The sequence below is a fragment of the Pseudorca crassidens genome, chromosome 9, assembly GCF_039906515.1.
Source record: "Pseudorca crassidens isolate mPseCra1 chromosome 9, mPseCra1.hap1, whole genome shotgun sequence".
Lineage (NCBI taxonomy): Eukaryota > Metazoa > Chordata > Mammalia > Artiodactyla > Delphinidae > Pseudorca > Pseudorca crassidens.
The window spans coordinates 53,486,240-53,507,188 of NC_090304.1; the positions used below are offsets into that span (position 1 = coordinate 53,486,240).

The following is a 20,949-nucleotide window of genomic DNA, read 5'->3' on the forward strand; positions in this document are numbered from 1 at the left end:
AGCACATGTTAACAGTTTTACTGCTATAGGTTCCTTTTGTTCCTAGGCTGTTTCACTGGTCAGAGGCCCTTGAGAACCTGTAGGTGAAGAACTGCTAGCTTTCCAGTGGTAACAGTGATGACACTCAGTACTTACGTTGTGCCAGGTACTTTACATGTATTAACTCACTAGTGCTCACAACTGTCCCAAGAAAGTAGGTACTGATATTATCTCCATTTTATAGGTGAGGAAACAGAGGCACAAAAATTGAATAATTTGTCACAAGGCTAATGTTAGAGCTGGGATTTGAACCTGTTGTGTCTGGCTCCAGAGTTGTGAGCAGCACCGTTTCTAGTATTTTCCCACTATGGTCAGAGAAGAACTGGGCAGTTGCCCAGATCCTGTGACCTATAGGAATATTGTCCGTCTAGTCTTACGTAAATACAATTCCAGCTGAGCCTGGTACCTAAAACTATAATCAGCTTATAAGAAATCCCAGTTATCACATTTTCCTCTTTGACTTGGGAACGTTGCCCTATTTAGCACCACGCAGTAGGGGACTGTAGAACATCACTAGACAGGGAGTTGAAGCCTTGGATTCTATACTCTGTTTCCATATACCTTGGGTAGGCCGTGTAATTCTTTGAGCTTCTAGTTTCCTCTCCCCCTCCCCCCCGCCCCCAGGTGAAAATTCTATTCTGTCAGCTACTTGAAGCTTTTGAAAGTGTAATCAGATAATCGTATTCTTACAGTGAAGAAGTTACTGTTAGACACAGGGGCCCCAAAGCTCATGGATATAGACAGGGAATAACCCTCTCCATGATGACTCCTTGGAATTCTTTCACATCAGTTATATCGTTTTCTTTACATATATAAACATGTATTTTATATTTTTTTATGAAAATTGAATTATGTTGAAATATGTTCTGTTTTTTTTTAACTTAATATTTCTTAGGTACGTTCCCTGTCAGTATACATAAGTCAAATGCATTTTTGTTTTTTGCGGTACGCGGGCCTCTCACTGTTGTGGCCTCTCCCGTTGCGGAGCACAGGCTCCGGACGCACAGGCTTAGCGGCCATGGCTCACGGGCCCAGCCGCTCTGCGGCATGTGGGATCTTCCCGGACCGGGGCACGAACCTGTGTCCCCTGCATTGGCAGGCGGACTCTCAACCACTGCGCCACCAGGGAAGCCCTAAAACATTTCTGATTACAAAGAATATGAATGCTATAATCCCTTAAATCTGCCCATAAACCCCACTTTGAGATTTCTTAGGCTGCATGGCTATCTTAAGGTTTCTCCCTGACCAGTTGAGGCGGTATCCATTTGATAAAGAAAGAAGTGGGTTAGTAGCCCAGCCATGCGGTCATCCTGCGTGCACCCCAGCCCACCCACCTACCCAATTGTGGTATTCTAGGATAGTTTCCTATAATTTCAAGTGATAGTTTATCACTTGAACAGGCTCAAGCCTCAGCATGGGTGCAATTTGGGAGGCTGCAGAGCACCTGTAGCCGGCTTTTGACACATGCATCAACTGAGTGGTCACTCCAGCCAGTTTTGAATGTCGCTGGGCTGTTCTTTACTCTCTTTAGTAGGTCTGTAGCACCCTTCCACCAGGAAACTGACATCCATCACATTTTCCTCTTGACTCTCAACTCCTCACACCTGCCGAGGAAGAACTTAGGTCTTCCAAGTATTTAAGACTGCTGAGGAGAGTGGGGAAAGACAGCTGTGTTTTTCATTATTTGTAAATTTGAGCTGCTAATGTTTATTTGACAGTTGGTGGTGTATGTATTTTTAGAAACAATCTTTTTGCTTCAGAACAACCTTAGGGAATGGAAGAAAATGCAAAAGTCCTTTGAGTACACACAAGTTGTATTTTTCTCTGGGTCCAAGTTCCCACTCAATTTAGAGCTTTCTCTCACCAACTCTCTATCATATTACCACTCCTGTGGCTAGATACCCCTTCCCAAACTTTGTCTCCCTGATGGAAGTTACCTGGGGAAACTGCTAATATCACAATTTTTTTTGTAAAATATCTTGTCCCCACTGACAGCCTCTAATGTTATTAAATAGAATATTCGTAACAATCCAGCCTGAAAGCACATGTGCTCAGGTGACTCCTCTGATATCCACAATTATTCAAGAATAATTGATGAGGATAATTAACCTCTTTTTATGCCATGGATCTTTTATGACAGTCTGGTGTTGTCTATGACCCCCTTCTCAGAATAATGTTTTAAATATATTATTGCCTGCTAATGAGGATTAGGGAGGTGGTTGTAGGCTCTTAGTACTGGGAAGTAGGTTCAAAGACAATTGCTCGGAAGGTGTGCTGCTTGGTGCTCACTTTCCCCTGAACAGGAGGACTTCCTGACTAATCTGGCAGTCACCTTCGGCTTTGCCCCATCATAACTACTGACACTAATATTCATCCCTGGTGGGCAGCAGATTCCTCTTCCTTTCAGACAGCAGTTACAGAGACACACACCTACACAAGCATGAAAGGAGGGAAGTTCCCTGCTTCTGTGAACAGAAACCAGGTGAATTGTTAGAACTTTGGCTGGTTTGCTTGGGTGAGGAGGGATGGCAGCTGTTAGACTGTCTGGCAGCCAGCCCCCTCCTGCAGTTTATCGTGCCAACCTTAGATCCAGCCAGAGACAACAGTAAAGGTCTCAGAATGTTTTGCAGTGGGTCTTGGCTGCTGTAAGGGAGCTTTGGCTCTTTGGGGGAGATTTCCCTGTGACTGACAAACTCCTCTGGGAAACTGCTGATTAGTATTGAATAGTATTCAGTATCAGTATTCAGGCTCTTAGTGCCCTGGATCTGGTTTATAATGCTGTCAAAGGTGACCCACTGGAGAATGAGAAAGTGTTGGGAGAGGCAATCTGCCATGAGCCCTAAGCATCCCTGCACGTTCTTGCTTCATATGAATGCAAGACCCTGACCACTCTTTTCCTGGGCTGTATCTCAGTGTTCTGTTGATAGTGAGCCATCTTGAGAGAGGAGGTAATGTCTCTTCCCTGGGAGCAAGTCTGCCCACTGTTCACTGTAAGTGTTGACTCCCCCGAGCTCAGGGTTCTCTTCCCATGACACAACCCACTGCACGTGTAGGCATCCATCAAGGCCTATCTGCGTCACTTTTGCTGGGGCGGGGGGTAGGGGGAACTGGCATTGCTCCTTGCTGCGCTATAAGTAATAAAGTTCTTTGATCCAGGAGTCTCATGTCATCTGCCAGTATCCATGAAAAAAATAATAGGTTAACTTGTTAGTCTGCAAATAGGATAAAATTTGAGATCCTTCATAGACTACTCTTGACAGTTTGGTAACAAGGATGGGATCCTGACAGACAAGGCTTTCCAGAAGAGAAAGGTCATGGGCCAGGTGAGGATATGAGAAGATAACCTGGGGTCTGGTAGCAAATGTTGCTGAGCGAGGAGAGGAATAAGCGTCCCTAGTTGTCCTACATGTTAATGAATGTTTTGAGGCTGAGCAGTGAGAGGTAGGATTGAAACACATTGTCCAACTGGTACTTAGGTTGTTGCTCATTCTCTTTGGGGCAGGAGGAGGAAAGGATGTTTTGGCAATGAGGCAGCAAGCCTGTGGCCCCAGCTGAAGGTAGTATGGCTGACTGATGAGTAAAGGCTTCCCCAAAGGTGAAATAAGTGGTGTCAGCAATAAGGATGTAGAGCTTTGAGTGGACCCAAACCATTAGGAGTCCAAGCAGGTAACCACTTGAAGCAAACGTAAGTACATGACCTGATCCCTCTTGCTCCCTCTCCTACTTTAAGGAAAGAAACTGTGTATGCTGGGGGATCTTTAAGGAGGGGAGGGATTCCTCTTTTCTAGCTCTGTTGAATATAAGTAAGTCACCATCCTCCTTCGCCCCATGGGGACAGGGAGCCCTGGGTACAGGAATGGTCAAAAGTGCCATGGACTGTGAGGCAGATGCACAGTGGTGTACAGGGGGGCAAAAAACCCCAAAATAACAGTCCCTGAGCTGCAGGTGCTTATCGGAGCCAAGAGGTACACAAAGGAAGAGGCAGCACTGACCCTGGAGGAGGAGTCAGGAGCAAAGTTCTCACGGACCCAGCCTGTAGGTTAGCCTCTCCCACTCCTGTGATGTCCCCACACTCTTGGCTGGGAGAGAGCAGAGTCTCTTGGTGGCTGTGGCTGTGGCCTGCAACATACCTATTTTCAGCTACTTGGTTTGGGTTCCCGTGATGGGGGGAAAGTACCTGAATCCAGCTGGTGAGGTTTGGACGCAGTTTGCAATGGGAAAGGAAAATTAAAACGACCTGTAGAGGGAGCCTCTAAACGGATTCAATGTACTAATGTTTTGTGGCTTTCGCATGAATGTGTTATTGAGAGCAACTGGACATTTGATTGAACTGTGAATGCTCTTAAGTCTCCCATTCTGCGGCTACTACTGCATAGAGAGAAGGGACCCCTGTCTCCTCTTGGGTAGTCTAACAAAAATAATATAGAATTCTAAGAGGAAAGATGAAAGCCACAGATTTAGTTGAAAACCTGGTGACTGCTGGAGTACTCAGGCCATTTCCCAGCACAGCAGTGTACTTTGCAGGCACCAAGTGCCTCCTTTTAAAAAGGTGGACAGCTGTTAGGCTACTACAGAGCTACTGCTGAAACTAAACACCTGACGAATAGAAGCCTCACAACTCTGGCCTAGCATCCCCATTTTGGGCCATATTAACTCAGATTTGACAACTAACAAAAAGGAGCCCAGGGCCTTCCCTGGTGGCGCAGTGGTTGAGAATCCGCCTGCCAGTGCAGGAGACACAGGATCGAGCCCTGGTCTGGGAAGATTCCACCTGCCGCAGAGCAACTAAGCCCGTGCACCACAACTGCTGAGCCTGTGCCCTAGAGCCCACAAGCCACAACTAGTGAGCTGTGTGCCACAACTACTGAAGCCCACACGCCTAGAGCCCGTGCTCTGCAACAAGAGAAGCCACCGCAATGAGAAGCCCATGCACAGCAACGAAGACCCAACACAGACAAAAAAAAAAAAAAGGAGCCCAGCAGTCCCCTAGTCAAGAGGAAATGGCATGTTCTGGGATGCAGCCAGCCTCACCATCTTAGTTTTACATGAAAAAGTGACAGCTACTCCCTCGGAGGAAATGTAGTCCCACCTGGCTGCCTGAAGTAAAACTACTGACTCACTGGGGTCCTTGATCCAAAGGCATTTCTCCAATCAAATTCCTGGGCCTGATTCATGATGTTGCAGTTAAGTTGAAAGCTGTTGATGTCCAGTGACAATTCTGGAAGACTGACTACAGTAAGGACTTGATCAGCACAAAGGGCTGAATTGAAAACTGTCACTCTTACCCTAGACAGTATTACTGGGGACCAGACAGGTTATATTTTCACTGACTCTTGGCTGTTGCCAAAGGCCTGGTCTTCTGGTGTGTCACTTGGAAGATTACAGACTGTCAAAGATACTCTTCTTTGGGGCCCCAAAATAGAAATGAATTACAGCTATTAATTGAACTGTGTGGGTCATTTATGTGGGGGCCTATTCAGTGGGGGCCAACTACAATCAAGCTGCCAATGGATCCATGATCGCACCAGACATGGCATTACATGCATCGTCACAGCCTTGGCACAAAGTTAAATGGCTTATGAGGCTACCACTGCATACCACACTTGTGACTCCTGTTTGTCTAGCCATGAGTGAGGCTACCTAGCACAGGGCATGGCCTCCACCCACTCCTGGCTGATTACCAGTAGTGCCTCACCACTCTTGACACTTTTTCAGGTTACAGGGTTGTTCTAGTCCAATCCACTAACTCCAACCACACTACTTTTGGTCTTGAAACCAATCTGCTTTATGTTTTTCTTGTCTATATGCAGTCTGACAATGGTACACCTTTTATTGCAAAAGTCACCCAATAGTGGGCTAAAAGTCAAGGTATTTGATGGACCTTCCACTCTTTCATCCACAAGCTTATAGTGTTGTTGAGTGTTGGAACAGCCTACTCAAAAAATGTACTCAAAACATTTCTGATTCTACCTCTCATCTCATTCTAGTCAATACATCTTGGTAAGGCGGTGTGGTCACTGAATGTGGCTGTCCCCAGATCAATCACTTCCTCTTTACTGCTGTATTAGGGTTCTCCAGAGAAACAGAACTAATAGGATATGTTTGTGTATATGTAAAGAGATGTATTATAAGGAACTGGCTCACATGATTATGGAGGCTGAGAAGTCCCATGATCTTCTGTCTGTAAGCTGGAGACCCAGGAGAGCTGCTGGTGTAGTTCCAGTATGAATTCAACGGCCTGAGAACCAGGAGAACCAATGGTGTAAGTTCCATTCCAGAAGCAGAAGAAGACTGATGTCCTAGCTTGAAAGCAGTCAGGCCGAGAAAGTAAATTCTCCCTTACCCCAACTCTTGTTCTGTTCAGGCCTCCAACAGATTGGATAAGGCCCACCTACATCGGGGAGGGCAGTCTGCTTTACTGAGTCTACGGATTCAAATAGGAATCTCTTCCAGAAATACCCTCAGACATACCTAGAATAATGCCTAACCAAATATCTGGGCACTATCCCAGTTAAATTGACACAAAATATCTGTCCCAGGCAAGCTGACACATACAGTTAACTATCACAGCTGTTTACTGAGTAATGATCAGAATGAGAAGGGATGGGGATTGTTGTACAGGTTTATTTTGAAAATTTAGTATATGCCCTGACCATTGTTGGGCATGATGTTTCTTTGCCCTAATAGCATTTGCAGGCCAGCCTAGGTGCTACATCCCCCGGGTGACAGCTAAGCCAGAAGGAGGCCTAGAGTCTTCACATTTAATTCTGGGTCAGCCACCTGGATTCTCTTGTTGCTTTGACATAGTCCTAGATCATAACATTTGGAAAAAGAGTCAACCCTGGAGGCTTCCTCTCAAAGGAAAATGGCCTAGTACAACTATCTCAAACTACTGCAAGCTCCTTAAACTCAACTAACTGCTAGGTTTGCTGTCCCCCACAAGATGGCTGTGACCACAGTTTGATTCCTTTTAACCATTCCTTTTAACCTACGGAGAAGTCTTATCAGAAACATCAGGTGGACTTTCAGCTCCTATAGTCTCATGAAAAACACATGTCACAGGCTCTAGACATGTGTCCCTCACCCTCATTCTTGTAGCTATTGCTCAGTCATCCTGTGGAATGGACAGATGCTACCTGACTTGTGGCGTGGATGCATGGGATAGGTTGGACTAACCTATCAGGCAGTCTTTCCAAAAATAAGGACTGGTTTCAATGATTCTAAATGAACTGGGAGGGACTTCCCTGGTGGTGCAGTGGTTAAGAATCCGCCTGCCAATGCAGGGGACACAGGTTCGATCCCTGGTCCAGGAAGATCCCACATGCCATGGAGCAACTAAGCCTGTGTGCCACAACTACTGAACCTGTGCTCTAGAGCCTGCAAGCCGTGACTACTGAGCCCGCGCGCCGCAACTGCTGAAGCCCACGTGCTCTAGGGCCTGTGAGCCATAACTACTGAAGCCTCCGTGTCTAGAGCCCGTGCTCTGCAACAAGAGAAGCCACCACAATGAGAAGCCTGCGCACCGCAACGAAGAGTAGCCCCTGCTTGCCACAACTAGAGAAAGCCCACTTGCAGCAATGAAGACCCAATGCAGCCAAAAATAAATAAAATTAAATAAATAAATGAACTGGGAACTCTGAGGCCTACCAGGTGGGCAAGAGGTTTACATTAGGGACATTGTCAATCTGTGTCCCCTGAATGATGTAGATCCCACTTGGGAGGCCCCAGCAGTTGTAAACAGGGACATCATATATGTCCCCAGGACTATACTTCCTTTGTGGAAGCCAGGCATTAACTTGCCTTCCTCCCTGAAAACATGGTGTCTTCCACCATAGGGAGGGTCATGATCAACCTTCAAGCGTTTAAGGAAGCACCACCAGCAGATCATGTAGCCTTCAGATGACTGTGGAGATGGCTCCAACATGAGGCTACCCTTGGTTACACAGGGGACCTTCCTGGAGGAGTGACCCATTCATTTATGCACTTCTGCAGGAGGTTATCCCTATCTTGAGAGTCGTCCTATTAGAAATGTTGATATGAAATTCGTTCCCGACTTTAGCTGAAGCCATCAATAATATACCTCAGCCCTGGAAGGCATTCAGGTGAACTTCAACTCACTGGCCACTGTGGTTATGAATGATAGAATTGTTCTTAACTTCCTTGTGAGCCAAGGCAAAGTCTGCAATGGCTAATATAACCTGCTGTACTTGGACTAATGCCTCAGGCAGGGTACAGGTCAATGCATAAACTAGAGAATACCACCTGGCTTTCCAAGATAGATCTTAATGGCTTATGGTTGGTTTTTCGGTTGTTGTTTTTCCAGCTGGTTGGGTCCAGGCCCTTGGTTGTGGTTGAGGTCAATTCTGCAGATTGGTCTCATCCTGTTGCTTGGATGTATACTTGGATAGTATCCTTAATTAAATGCTGTATGAGACCATTAGAATAGATTTGGTTCCATCTCTATCAGATTAATCAGAGTAGCCGATGAAGTGGCAAACTCAGAAAATTCATCAGAAGCCATCTGTACAAAGTGCTGTGGAGGCCAGAAGAGGAATAACTGTTTAGCATGGAGGCCTGGAAGGTCCTTATACAGGAAATGAAATGTATTTGATCTGAGCTATGGATGAGGAGTGGGGCCAAGTGTGCCCTCTTTACAGATGAGGAACCTGAGGCACAGAAGTTAAACAACTTGCCAAGCTTACTCAGCTAGGAAGTGGGAAGTCAGGATTGGAGTCAAGATCGCTTCACCTCCAAATATAGAGATTGCTACTAAACTTCACTGCCTCGGGCATTAGACTGAGACCAGCAAAGAACTGAGAGAGACTTGGCATTAGCTCTAGATATTTTTCTAAAATTGACTTGGTGATCCAAGTTGGTGATTGTGTGCTTGGAGAGGTCTGGTGAAAAACCCTAGGACTTTGTATGAACCAATCTTTAAAAATGAAATATTTTAGACAAATAATAAGGCTTAAAGAATAATAAAGTGAACACCCATGAACCCACTGCCACCTTTAAAAAATATGTTACCGATACAATTGAAGTCCCTTGGGTTTTCTTAATCACACCCTACTTCCTGCACTCCCAGAAATGACTATGATCCTGAATTTGCTGTTTCTTATTCCTTTGCATTTTCTTCACACATGTGTCCACTAACAATACATACTATTATTATTTTACATGTTTTAAAACTTTATATATTGTATTTGGTTGAGCGTTCCCAAGATTCAGATTCAGCCCTAGATTCAGAGATTTGCTAGAAGTACTCACAGGACTGAAACAGGAGGGAAGGGGGCAGGGCACAACCTTTAAAAGAATAACATAACCCGAGGACACAACATAAACTGATTAGAACCAAATAGGTCCAAGGTGGCAGACGAGTCAACTTCCACTATACCCTCAGTATATGCTCATTGTAACACATAAGCAAGCTAAATGACACACCTACAGGCGCCATGATAGTTCCAAGGCTGACCATAAAGGTAAAAAATTAGGCAGTGGCCTGATTCCTAGAAATCCCCGCCCCTTCTCCCAAATACCTGGAATACTCCTCCCACTCATTAGCCTATGCAATCACCCACCTCTATAAAAACTGACAACCCCATACCCTGGGGCTGCTCTCGCCTTCTGAGATGGCCCACACTCTGTGGAGTGTGTTTCTCTCCAAATAAATCCACGTCTTACCTCTGACTTTGTCTCTCACTGAATTCTTTCTGCGATGAGACATCAAGAACCTGAGCTTCATTAAGTCCTGAGACGAGGTGTGTGATCTCAGTTAAAAGACCATGGGTTCAAGTCCCAATCTGGATTTTGGCTGGGTTTGAGTCCCGGCCGGTGGGTTCAAGTCCCAGTTGGAGTTACACGGTTTCAGCACTAGGCTATAGTTGTACTCATGGCTAAGATTGATTACAGCAATGTATTTAGTATGGACACACACTGGATCATCAGAGAAAAGGACTGCAGGCTGAGTCTGAAAGAATCCATGTATAGGCTTTCTTATGCTCTCTCCCTCTCATGAGAGATCACACTGAGCACACACTTTCCCCCAGCACAAATGCAGCATGTGTGCCATGTTTCTGTCTAGAGAACCCATTAGAGACTCAGCACCCACAGTGCCACGTGGGCACTCTCTTCCCAGCATGTTTCAAAATTCCAGACTCTCAGAAGGAAAGCAGGTGTTTAGCATAAACCGTAATATGTTCAAATAGCCTGTGCATGGACTACTTTCATAAATTGAAATTCTACTATAGGAAGAGCTTTCCTTTCTCCCCTGTTTATAATATTTATTCAGTTGTGCATATCGATGTGGACTTGTGGGTTTTTATCTTATTCAGCGGGTCGTAACCTAATACTATTATTTTCTCAAAAAATATATACATATATAAAATAACACATATAAATATAATTTTTATTTTCTTAAGGGTGGGTTGCCCAATGCTCTGAATCTCTGGACCTTTTAGTTGAGTCCCCTCTGAGGCCCGGAACCTTCGCTCCACACTCAAGCTGTCCAGGGAAGTTTTAAGCGTGATACCCATCAACAGACCGGCAACCAATAGGTGCGAGCGTGGGAAAAGGGGACCGAAGACAGAGGAGCGGAATGGAGGGGTGAGGGGCGAAGCCAGGGAGCTGCGCAGCCATTGGAGGGGGTGGTGGTCGGGGGGGTGGAAGAGGAAGGGGCAAATCCTAAGGCACCGCTGGGTCGGGACTGGGGCCCAGAGAGAGGAGGGATATCCCAGCCTGGGCCGCGAAGGGACCGGGCAGCGGAAGGAGAGGGGTGGAGCTTTGTTTGAAATGGCCCGAGGGGGCGGGGCTAACTCTCCGCCTCAGCCTACGGCCTGTCCCAACCTTAGGCCGGCTGCGGCCTCTGCGCGTCCGGGACCGGCTTTCCTACCTGCTCTTCTCGGTGTCTTGGGTCTGTCAGCCCCGCTGCCGGCCTCTCGAGGTCTCTGTCGGCCTGCTTCTTTACTTTTCGTGGTTTGTGTCCGCGTCCGCAGTCCCTTTCCTGTCTCCCCAGCGTTGGTCATTCTCCCAGGCTTCAGTGTCCGAGACGTGAGGGCTTGACCCCGCGCCCAGACCTACCCCAAGAGAGATGGAGGAGCCGGGGTCCCGCGCAGGTGAGTGGGGCTGGGAGACTGGAGAGCCCCCCAAAACGTGGGGCGCTGTGACTCTGGGGACAGGTTTGGCAGCACTTTCTGGGCTTAGGGAATCCAGTCTGCGGGGAATATTGGGTCAGACACACCCCAGTTGGCTAGGGTCTCAGACAGAGCCAGAAAGTATTTTTGGCTAGGTCTGTTTTTGTTTTCCTTCGACAGAAGCCAAACTTATTTAGAGATGAAAGGGATCTGAGACTGGGAAAACCCTTCTTACTAAAGGGGGTCTGTGGGCAGCAGAGAGCCCTGAGCTGAAACTTAGGAGACTTGGGCCTTGGTCCGGGTTTTGTTACTGACTCATTGAGTGGCCTTAGAGGAGTTTATTCCCCTCTGTGGGCCTGAGTTTTCCCATGTGTACCATGAGAAGGGTTTGGACCACAGGATCTTCAAAGGCCTGACGTGTGATGGGTGCTCCTTAAGTATTAATAGTTAGGGGTGAATAAAGAAAGGCCTCCTTCTGGGGTTCACTGGAGGCTGCTTGGCGCTCTGGATTAATTGGAGTCTGCGGAGTTACACTTGAGAAAGCTTGAGAAATAGGTGATATTATCTCCATTACAAGTGAGGAAACTGAGGTTCAGAGGTGAATTTGACTTGCTAGTGTCAAAGCCAAGTCAGTCTTCAAAGTCCATGCTACACTATACTTTGTTCCAGTGAGAGAGCAGGGAGGGCTTGATTGAAAGGTGATTATATGGAGCGGCAGTTAATCACGTTGAGTCCTCTGCTAAAATGAACAACTCCAGAGCAGAACTGTATCTGATTCTTCTCTATCCCTAGCTCCCGGCTTATGGTTTGTGCAAAACAGTTTGGGTGTCAATGCCAGAGTCACCACCTGTGTTACCACTGTCATCAACATGATCAGCATAATTAATGAAAAGTAATGTTAGGGACTCTAATTGTTATAGTGATAGCAAAGCCATAAGTGAAATTGTGAAGACATCTGAATTTATAATACTTTTACTTACATAGTGCTTTAAAGTTTATAAAACATTTTTGAGTGGTTCTTCATTCAGTCATCTTAGGTAGGTATTATTGTCATCCACATTTTATAAGCAAGGAATCCAAGACCTAGAGAGATTAACTAGCACAAGGTCACACAGTAAGAACTTGTGCTTCTCCTTACGTGCTCTCTTCACTTCCTCTCCTTTTCTTTTTTCCTAGTCCTCCCTGCCCATTCCCATGCTTATTCTGTGTTTCATTCTTCTTACTACCCAGAGACATCCTGTTTTGGTGTTAACCAATAATCATGTGTTGGCTGATGATTAATAGTATTGATATTAACTTATATATCTTATAAGAGTTTAAAATATGACCTCTCCCAGAGGTGCAGAGGGATTCAAATACTTTTAAGAAGGGGAGTTGTAATTGTGGTTGTCGTTATCATCATCCTCCTCCACAGGTTTCAAGGAGTAAAACTAGAATATGTAGTGATTGACAGTCTAAAAATAGTAACTGTCCTATATTGAGCTCATACTGTGTCATGGGCCCTGTAACAGACAATTAAACTTTTTAACTTAATTCTTTCACTCATTCTACTGAATCTTATAAATGAGGATCCAGAAGCATAGAGAAGTTAAATAACATGCCCAAGTTCATGCAGTCCTGGCCTGGTCCACACCTTATGTTCTAAACCATTACACTAGCTTGGCCCAGGGGCAGATCTTTACTTAGAAGAAAGCCTGACCCTCTGGCAGGAGAGCCTGAATTGGGGAGAGAGGTGTGCTCACGTATGGTGTAAGGAAGACAACTGAGAGCCCAGAATTGGAATGAGGGGAGGCTTTTCTTCCGGACTCAGGAGGCCACCTCCCCACCCCCTCAGACAGTGAGCTGTGATTCTTCTCGCTTTAGGTTAGGAACTAGTGAAATGAATTACTCATATGCTAAATGAATTCATATGCTAAATAAATCATTCATATGCTGTCAATGACAAAGCTTGTCTTGATTGACACTATGAGGCTGTAGCCCAAAGCAGTACAACTTTCCCCTTCAGTTCATTGCCCCGAAGGCTACCTGAGAGAGAGGTCTTAAATGCATACTTGATCTTGACATTCCTCTGCCAAACACTGTAGAGTGGCTCCCTACCTGTGGGAATAAACACCTTAATAAGGTATCAAAGCCTCCCAGGATTTGCACTCACCTGACCCCTTCAGTCCTACCTTTGCTCACAGCTTTTGCACTCCACTGTAGTCTACTGGATTACTGCGAGTCCCCACAGCTCACTGTGTTTTCTGTGACCTTTAGGCTTTTCACATCCACTCCCTCTGCCCTTCTCCTTTTCACCCTTCAGTTGGCTATAACCCACTGTTCATCCTTTAAGATCCAGCTCACCCATTCATTCAATCATTCAATGAATATTTGTCAAGTGCCTGTGAATTACCAGACAAGGTTCTAGGTGTAGAGGCATATCAGGGAATAAAACAGACATATCCCTGCCCTTCATGGAATTTCTATTCTGTGGGGTATATTAAATAAGTATAATATACGGGTGATGGTAAGTGGCATGGAGAATAGAGCAGGAAAATGGGATAGAGAGGGGCAAGGGAGCTGTCAGGGAAGACCTCACTGATTGGATGATGTTTGAATAGAGCTAAAGGTGAGGGAGTGAGGTCTGCCTATCTGAATGTTCCAGGCCCAGAGTATAAGGATGTGAGACAGGAGATCCCATGGCTTATTACCCCTCCAAAACTCCACCGCTGCTGCCTTCATCTAGACAGTTGCCCTTTTCTCTTTTCCTGCATGCTCTCATGTTGACCTCTAAAGCAGCACTTACTGCATGATATTGTAATTGTCTATGTATATGTCTGTTTCGCTCACCTGGATGTGGGTTTCTTGAGGGCAGGGACCTCTGATTCCTTTGTCTCCTCAGCACCTACCTTATGGTCTAACTTTCTGAGTGGGCACTCAGAAATATTTATTAAATAAATGAGTAAGGCCTTATGGGCCTCATTTTCACAGCCTGATTATTTTTACAAGTGATTTGGAAGACAGAGCTTGGATGACAGGTGGTGAGAGAAAATATAATAATTCTAAGCTTGGTTCTGTCTGTCTGATTGGATTCCCTTTTTGGGCCTCTGAGAAGTTGAACACCTGATTTTCTTTGAGAAATGTACCTAGAGATGTCCATTTTCAGCATTATGGCAGGCTAGCTAACCTATAAAATGGTGGATAAATATAACAAAGTCTTTTATAACTGAATTTGCAAGAAAGTAAGAGAAATCCCCAGGCCTAAAAACCAAGAGTAAACTGAAAACTGGAGAAGTTAGCCCCTTTACCTGACCTCAGCTGCCCTAGATGTTTGCATGTCCCACTTACCTAGAAGCTTGGGCTTTAATATACCTGCTGTTACAGTGAATGAAACTATGAGCCCACCAGGGTTTGACTCTGGTTGGAAGTGAGATCCCCGCATGAAGCTAGATGCCTTGAAAATCTGTATCCTCTGATCAAATGGAGAAGGAAAAAGGAATCTTACGACTGACAGAGATGACAAAGAAGATTGCCTCTTCTAGGCTCCAATAGAAGGGGAAAGTTTGCCTAGAGAATTCTTTTTTTTTTAATAAATAAATAAATTTATTTAAAAAAAGCAAGGGCTTCCCTGGTGGCGCAGTGGTTGAGAGTCCACCTGCCGATGCAGGGGACACGAGTTCATGCCCCAGTCCGGGAAGATCCCGCATGCCGCGGAGCGGCTGGGCCCCTGAGCCATGGCCGCCGAGCCTGCGCGTCCGGAGCCTGTGCTCCACAACAGTGAGAGGCCCGCGTACCGCAAAAAAAAAAAAAAAAAACAGGACAAAGATTCCCATATAACTTTCATACAGACTTACCAATTTGTAACATTTTACCCCATTTGCTATATCATTTCCTCCATGTCTCTGTCTCTCTCTGTCTCTGTCCTTGTCTCTTCATACATACATACATACATACATACATGCACATATACATAAGTGTGTGTGTCTAATATTTCTTCAGAATCACTTGAGACCAATTTGCACACATCATCCGCATCTACCTGCCTGGAGAATTCTTAACCACAGCCATTCCCTCATATGGATTTGGGTTTATGTTTATATTCCCTGAATGGCCTAAAAACTCCACGCCAAGAAATTGACACTAGAAACCATCCGGACTGGTAATACCTCTGAATGCTCGGCAGAAGCACATACAGAATCTCTCTGGAGAGACACTTGACACAGGCTGCATAGGATTCCCACAGAGTCTGGAGGATAGACCTGTTAAATGAGAGTGCCTATTTTATGCTTTGTACTATTGAGATCATGTTACTTTTGTATAAAAAAATAAACATTTGAGTACATCTTTGCCTCCCAGTGATCTCCAGAAATGGAATGATAGAGCAGAACTTGTATACAAGCCAGCATTTGAATGTGGACACACGTTTATCTGCCTCCTATCCTTGCAGAGGTCATGGAAGAAATGACATCGTGCTCCTTCAACAGCCCTCTGTTCCAGCAGGAGGACGAGAGAGGGGTCACCTACCGGATCCCAGCCTTGCTCTATGTGCCCCCTACCCACACTTTCCTGGCCTTTGCAGAGAAGCGCTCCTCGAGCAGGGATGAGGATGCTCTCCACCTGGTGCTGAGGCGAGGGTTGAGGACTGGGCACTCAGTACAGGTGACTCCTTATCCCAGATCTGAGCCTAGGCCTCAGTTTCTACACTGCTCTGCGTATGTCAGTGTCTGTGTCTTTTCCCATCAATGCAAGAAAAGCCTTGTGTCAGAGCTGAGGAGGAAAAAAAGCAGTAACAGCAATGCTTTCAGTTACTGAGTACTTACTGTGTGCCAGGGGCACACTGAATCTCACAGCCATTCTGTGATGTAGGAACTATTGTCAGTCACATTTTACAGATGAGGAAACTGAGGCTCAGAGAGGTTGCTATTTGCTCAAGGTCACACAGCTATAATAAAGCAGTAAAAGCAGGCTTCCAACTCAGTCTCTGACTAGAGGCCTCCATAGTTTGTTCAGTTTGGCCAACATGTGGTGTGCTTTTCATTCACATTCTCCTTTATCCTCATAAGTCATCGAAAGAAGTAAGCATTGTTAATCCAGTTTTGCTGATGAGGGATCCTGGTGCTCCAACAGGTAGGTGGCTCGTTCACGCCCACAGCTACCAGGAGATGCGGGGGAGGATGACAACACCCATACTCCCGCTTCTCTTCCCCTTCCTGCTCTTCCTCTCCCCTGTGCTTTATGTGAGGTAAATATTATGAGGCCCGTTTTACAACAGGAAACTGGAGCTCGGAAGTAAAGTGACTTGCCTTAGGCACACACCTAATAAGAGGCAGAAATGGGTTTGGTGCCCTTGTCACTAAGTAGCACATGTTTACTGTGTTTTTATGGGGGAGAGAATGGTTGCTGCTCTTGGGCCTATGAACTACAGGGTTACTTCAGATCCCATTTGTCTCATTGTTGCCTTTTATCTCTCAGAGATTGCTGAAGTGAGGATGAGGTGAGACAATGGGTTTGAGAGTTACACACATACATACATTTTTTATAAGAGGTACTTTAATCCCTCTAACCTGCTCTGCTTTCTACTCACAGAAACCTCACCATTAAAACTTCATGTCCATAGGGATGCCTTGTTTTGCTGTTACAGTGCAAATGCTGTTCTGCTGATGGTGGCCCTTGCCGGCAACCCCTGTCTTTGCTTTTGATGACTTACTCACATTTCCCTGTAGGGAAGTTTTTTACTTCAGGGAATTTCCATTCCCTGCTCTTACACTTTGTCACAAGTCTTTCTTACGGCTTCCCAGGGTCAAACCTCTGCTTATATCCCAGGTGTCCTGTAGCCCAACTTGGAGTTCTAGCTCTTTTGTTTCCTCCAGGACAGGCAATGCCTGTGGTTATGTTGCTCTGCTTTCTGTCACAGACAGTTGGGCGGTTAAGCGTTTTTTATCAGACCGTACCTGTTATATAACCTCACTGCCCAGTAGTCACACACATTCACAAATGTGTCCACTTTAACTCATTCTCTCTTCTCTTTATTTTATTCACATTAATTCTCTCATTTACTTAATTGTAGTATCTTAAAGTTAGAAGAATTATCAGCCCAACTTCTTTCCCAATATAGAAATCTTCTGTATTCCATTGGTAGCTACTAATAGCTTAATGGTTAAGAGCCTGGCTTTGGAGTCAGGCAAGACCTATCATTTATTGGCTGTGAACTTGAATACCTGACTCTTCTCTGTTTCATTGTCTGCAAAATATAATTAATGATAGTAGGAACTCAACATTAGTCATCTTCTATTAAGGGTCTACTTACACAACTCCTCAAATTAGGAACTTAATCCTGTAGCAACTGTTTTTGAATGAGACGATCTGTACTTCTCTATAATTACCCATTGGTCTTGTCCTACCTTCTGTACATTGTTTAGGTAAAGTCCCTTTTCTGGAGAACTGCTCTTTGATGTATCTGAAAACGGTATTCACACCCTCTGAGTCTTCTACTTTTGGGGTTCAACAGCTTCAGTTCTTTTAGCAGCTGCTTAGACCACAGTCTTGATTTGGTTTCTGGTCCCTTGAAAACTGTGATTACTGTCCTTGGGACCTGATGTGGGATGTCACTGTCTTTTTTCAAAATATGGTACTCAGAATTGAACTTAGGACCCTAGGGGTAGACTGACCAGCTCAGCAGTGAGGTGACTATCCCACCTTGTATCCTTTTTTTTTTTTTTTTTTTTTTTTTGCGGTATGCGGGCCTCTCACTGTGTGGCCTTTCGTTGCGGAGAACAGGCTCCGGACGCGCAGGCTCAGCGGCCATGGCTCACGGGCCCAGCCGCTTCGCAGCATGTGGTATCTTCCCAGACCGGGGCGCGAACCCGTGTCCCCTGCATCAGCAGGCAGACTCTCAACCACTGCGCCACCAGGGACGCTCCACCACCTTGTATCCTTTTAATACAGCCTAAGGTAAAGTGACATTTACTTTTTTTTTCTTAAATTTATTTACGTATTTATTTATTTTTGGCTGCATTGGGTCTTCATTGCTGCGCGCCAGCTTTCTCTAGTTGTGGTGAGCGGGGGAGCTAGTCTTCGTTGCGGTTTGCGGGCTTCTCATTGTGGTGGTTTCTCTTGTTGCAGAGCATGGGCTCTAGGCACATGGGCTTCAGTAGTTGTGGCTCATGGGCTCTAGAGCGCAGGCTCAGTAGTTGTGGCGCACGGGCTTAGCTGCTCCGCGGCATGTGGGAATCTTCCTGGACCAGGGCTCAAACCCATGTCCCCTGCATTGGCAGGCGGATTCTTAACCACTGACCCACCAGGGAAGTCCAACATTTACTTTTTTGGTAGCTGCATAAACGTTAAGTAGATGGTCAACTAAAACTTCCAAGACTTTTTCACATTTTTTGTTCTTTTTAAAACAGTTTTAATTGTGGTAAAATACACCTAATGTAAAACTTTCCATCTTAACCATTTTAAGTGTACATTGCAGTATTGTTAACTGTATTACATCGTTATGCAACAGGTCTCTAGAACTTATTCATCAGTGCATGACTGTAACTTTATACTCATTGAACAACTCATTTCCCCTACCTCAAGCCCCTAGAAATTACTATTGTACTTTGTTTCTATGAATTTGATTACATTAGATACTTCATGTAAGTGGAATCATGCAATATTTTGTCTTTTTCTGATTGGCTTATTTATTTAGTATAACATCCTCAAGGTTCATCCATGTCATAGCATTATGTCATGATTTCCTTCTTATTGTATGTTAATCTATTATTTCATTTATCCATTTCATTTATCCATTCATTCCTTTATCCATTTTGTTTATCCATTCATCGGTTGATGGATGCTTAAGTTGCGCCCACCTTTTGGCTATTGTGAACATGGGTGTGCAAATGTCTCTTCAAGACTGTTCTTTGAATTCTTTTGGATATAGACCTAGAAGTTGAATTGCTGGATAATGTGGTAATTCTATTGATATTTAAAATTTTTGAGGAACCTCCATACTGTTTTCCACAGTGACTGCACCATTTTGTATTTCTCCACATCCTCACCAACACTTACTTCGTTTTGTGGGGGGGTTTTGATAGTAGCCATCCTAATGGATATGAACTGATTTCATTATGATTTTGATTTGCATTCCTCTAATTATTAGCAGTGTTCAGTATCTTTTCATATGCTTGTTGGCCATTACATTTGTTGTTCTTTAATCACATTTCTCCATCTAAATTTTTAAGCCCAAGACTTGTTTTATCTCTGTCAAGCCTCAGCTTGTTTGTGTGCCATTGCTTCCACCTGGCTGAGATCATTTGGCTTCTGACGCTTTCATGTTTTGTTCACATTTTTTTCCAGCTTCATGTCAACTTTATATTAGACATATCTGGCCCATTTCATTTTCTCCTCTCAGCTAGTAAGGATGGCTGAGCTTCTGACTTTGCAATGACTAGACTGCCCAATAGTTTTTTTTTCTTCCTGTTCTTAAAGGGAGTATCTGTGTGAATGGATTTCTTATATCTTCCTGGATCCTGCTCAAGGTTGTTGATCGGAGCAATCTTAACCATCCAAATGAGTTTGCAGCTGTTACTTCTCATCAGATCACATATTCAGTGCTATCCATGAAGTGTTGGTTTCCCCACAGGGTGCTAAGGACACAGAGGTACTATCCCCAGGGTGACAATAGAAAATTAAATCTGCTCCCCAGACCCTCTTGTTGGCACTTGGAAGGGAGAGGAGGCACGTACTGGAGGAACGTGGAGAAGAGCCTCCATACATTGTTTATAGAGTATTGTTTCCATCTGAGAGCACTTCTGTGATCCTTCTTCCTTGCGTCCCTTCTTCCTTCCTCCCACTTTCCTCCATTCCTCTCTCCCTCTGTCATCTTTCTTCCTTTCTCTTTCCCTTCCTTTTTTCTTCAACATTTACTGAGCACCTACCAAGTACCAGGCATTAAGTCAGGGGATGTTGTGAAGGGAGGGGCATACAAAAGTTGATAGACTCTGACCCCTCTTTGGGAAGAATTTGCACAACCAAATTGTAGAGAGAAAACAAAGCTGTGCACAGATGTAACTGTCCAAAACTCCCACCCAGAATCCACAAAGTGTCACAAGGCAGGTTTATGCAGAGTGAGGTGTTTCCTTAGGAGTTCAAATGCAGCTGGGATCAGAGAAGCTGTCGTGCAGGGCATGGCATCTAAGCTGATACTTGAAGTGGGTGTGTTAAAGATGAGCAGAGGGCTTCCCTGGTGGCGCAGTGGTTGAGAATCTGCCTGCTAATGCAGGGGACACGGGTTCGAGCCCTGGTCTGGGAGGATCCCACATGCCGCGGAGCAACTGGGCCCGTGAATCACAACTACTGAGCCTGCGCGTCTGGAGCCTGTGCTCCGCGACAAGAGGCCGCGATAGTGAGAGGCCCGCGCACCGCGATGAAGAGTGGCCCCCGCTCGCCACAATTAGAGAAAGCCCTCGCACAGAAACGAAGACCCAACACAGCCAAAATAAATAAATTAATTAATAAACGCCTACCCCCAACATTAAAAAAAAAAAAAAAAAGATGAGCAGAATAGAAGGTGATTTCTCCCTGGATTTCCCATATCCAGACACGGTCTTTTCCTTCTCTGACATCCACAGTGCTTTCTTTATCTCCTCTCCCTGGTGATGTCTTCCAGGCTCTGGAGTCAGCCCTGTGGGTGCCTTTTCTCTCCCTCTCAAGGCAGGCCTGGCTGCCCCTTCCTGCTGGTGGCCTTCTGAGTTTTGATTACCCAAGAGTCACAGGGAACTGAGGTCCCTGCCTCCATTGGTTTAAAATGCAGTCAGGG

The 20,949-nt window shown here is 45.2% G+C and overlaps 1 protein-coding gene and 1 long non-coding RNA gene across 8 annotated transcripts in view; one reads left to right on the forward strand and one right to left on the reverse strand.

Annotated features, from left to right (window-relative positions):
• Positions 1-11,378, reverse strand: part of LOC137230617 (uncharacterized) — a 21,392-nt gene extending 10,014 nt beyond the window's left edge. Inside the window, exon 1 of the long non-coding RNA XR_010946188.1 lies at positions 10,928-11,378. This is a non-coding gene — a long non-coding RNA (uncharacterized lncRNA). The remainder of the gene's footprint in view (positions 1-10,927) is intronic.
• The window catches only part of NEU3 (neuraminidase 3), a 26,881-nt gene continuing 9,100 nt past the window's right edge, over positions 3,169-20,949 (forward strand). The window contains exons 1-4 of one of the 7 annotated variants that reach the window (XM_067750348.1): positions 3,171-3,705; positions 10,458-10,592; positions 11,031-11,150; positions 15,595-15,806. In XM_067750348.1, the coding sequence (XP_067606449.1) occupies positions 11,126-11,150; positions 15,595-15,806 (237 nt within the window). In that variant the 5' untranslated portion in view covers positions 3,171-3,705; positions 10,458-10,592; positions 11,031-11,125. The other 6 variants (XM_067750350.1, XM_067750347.1, XM_067750351.1 and 3 more) reach the window with 6 other exon arrangements.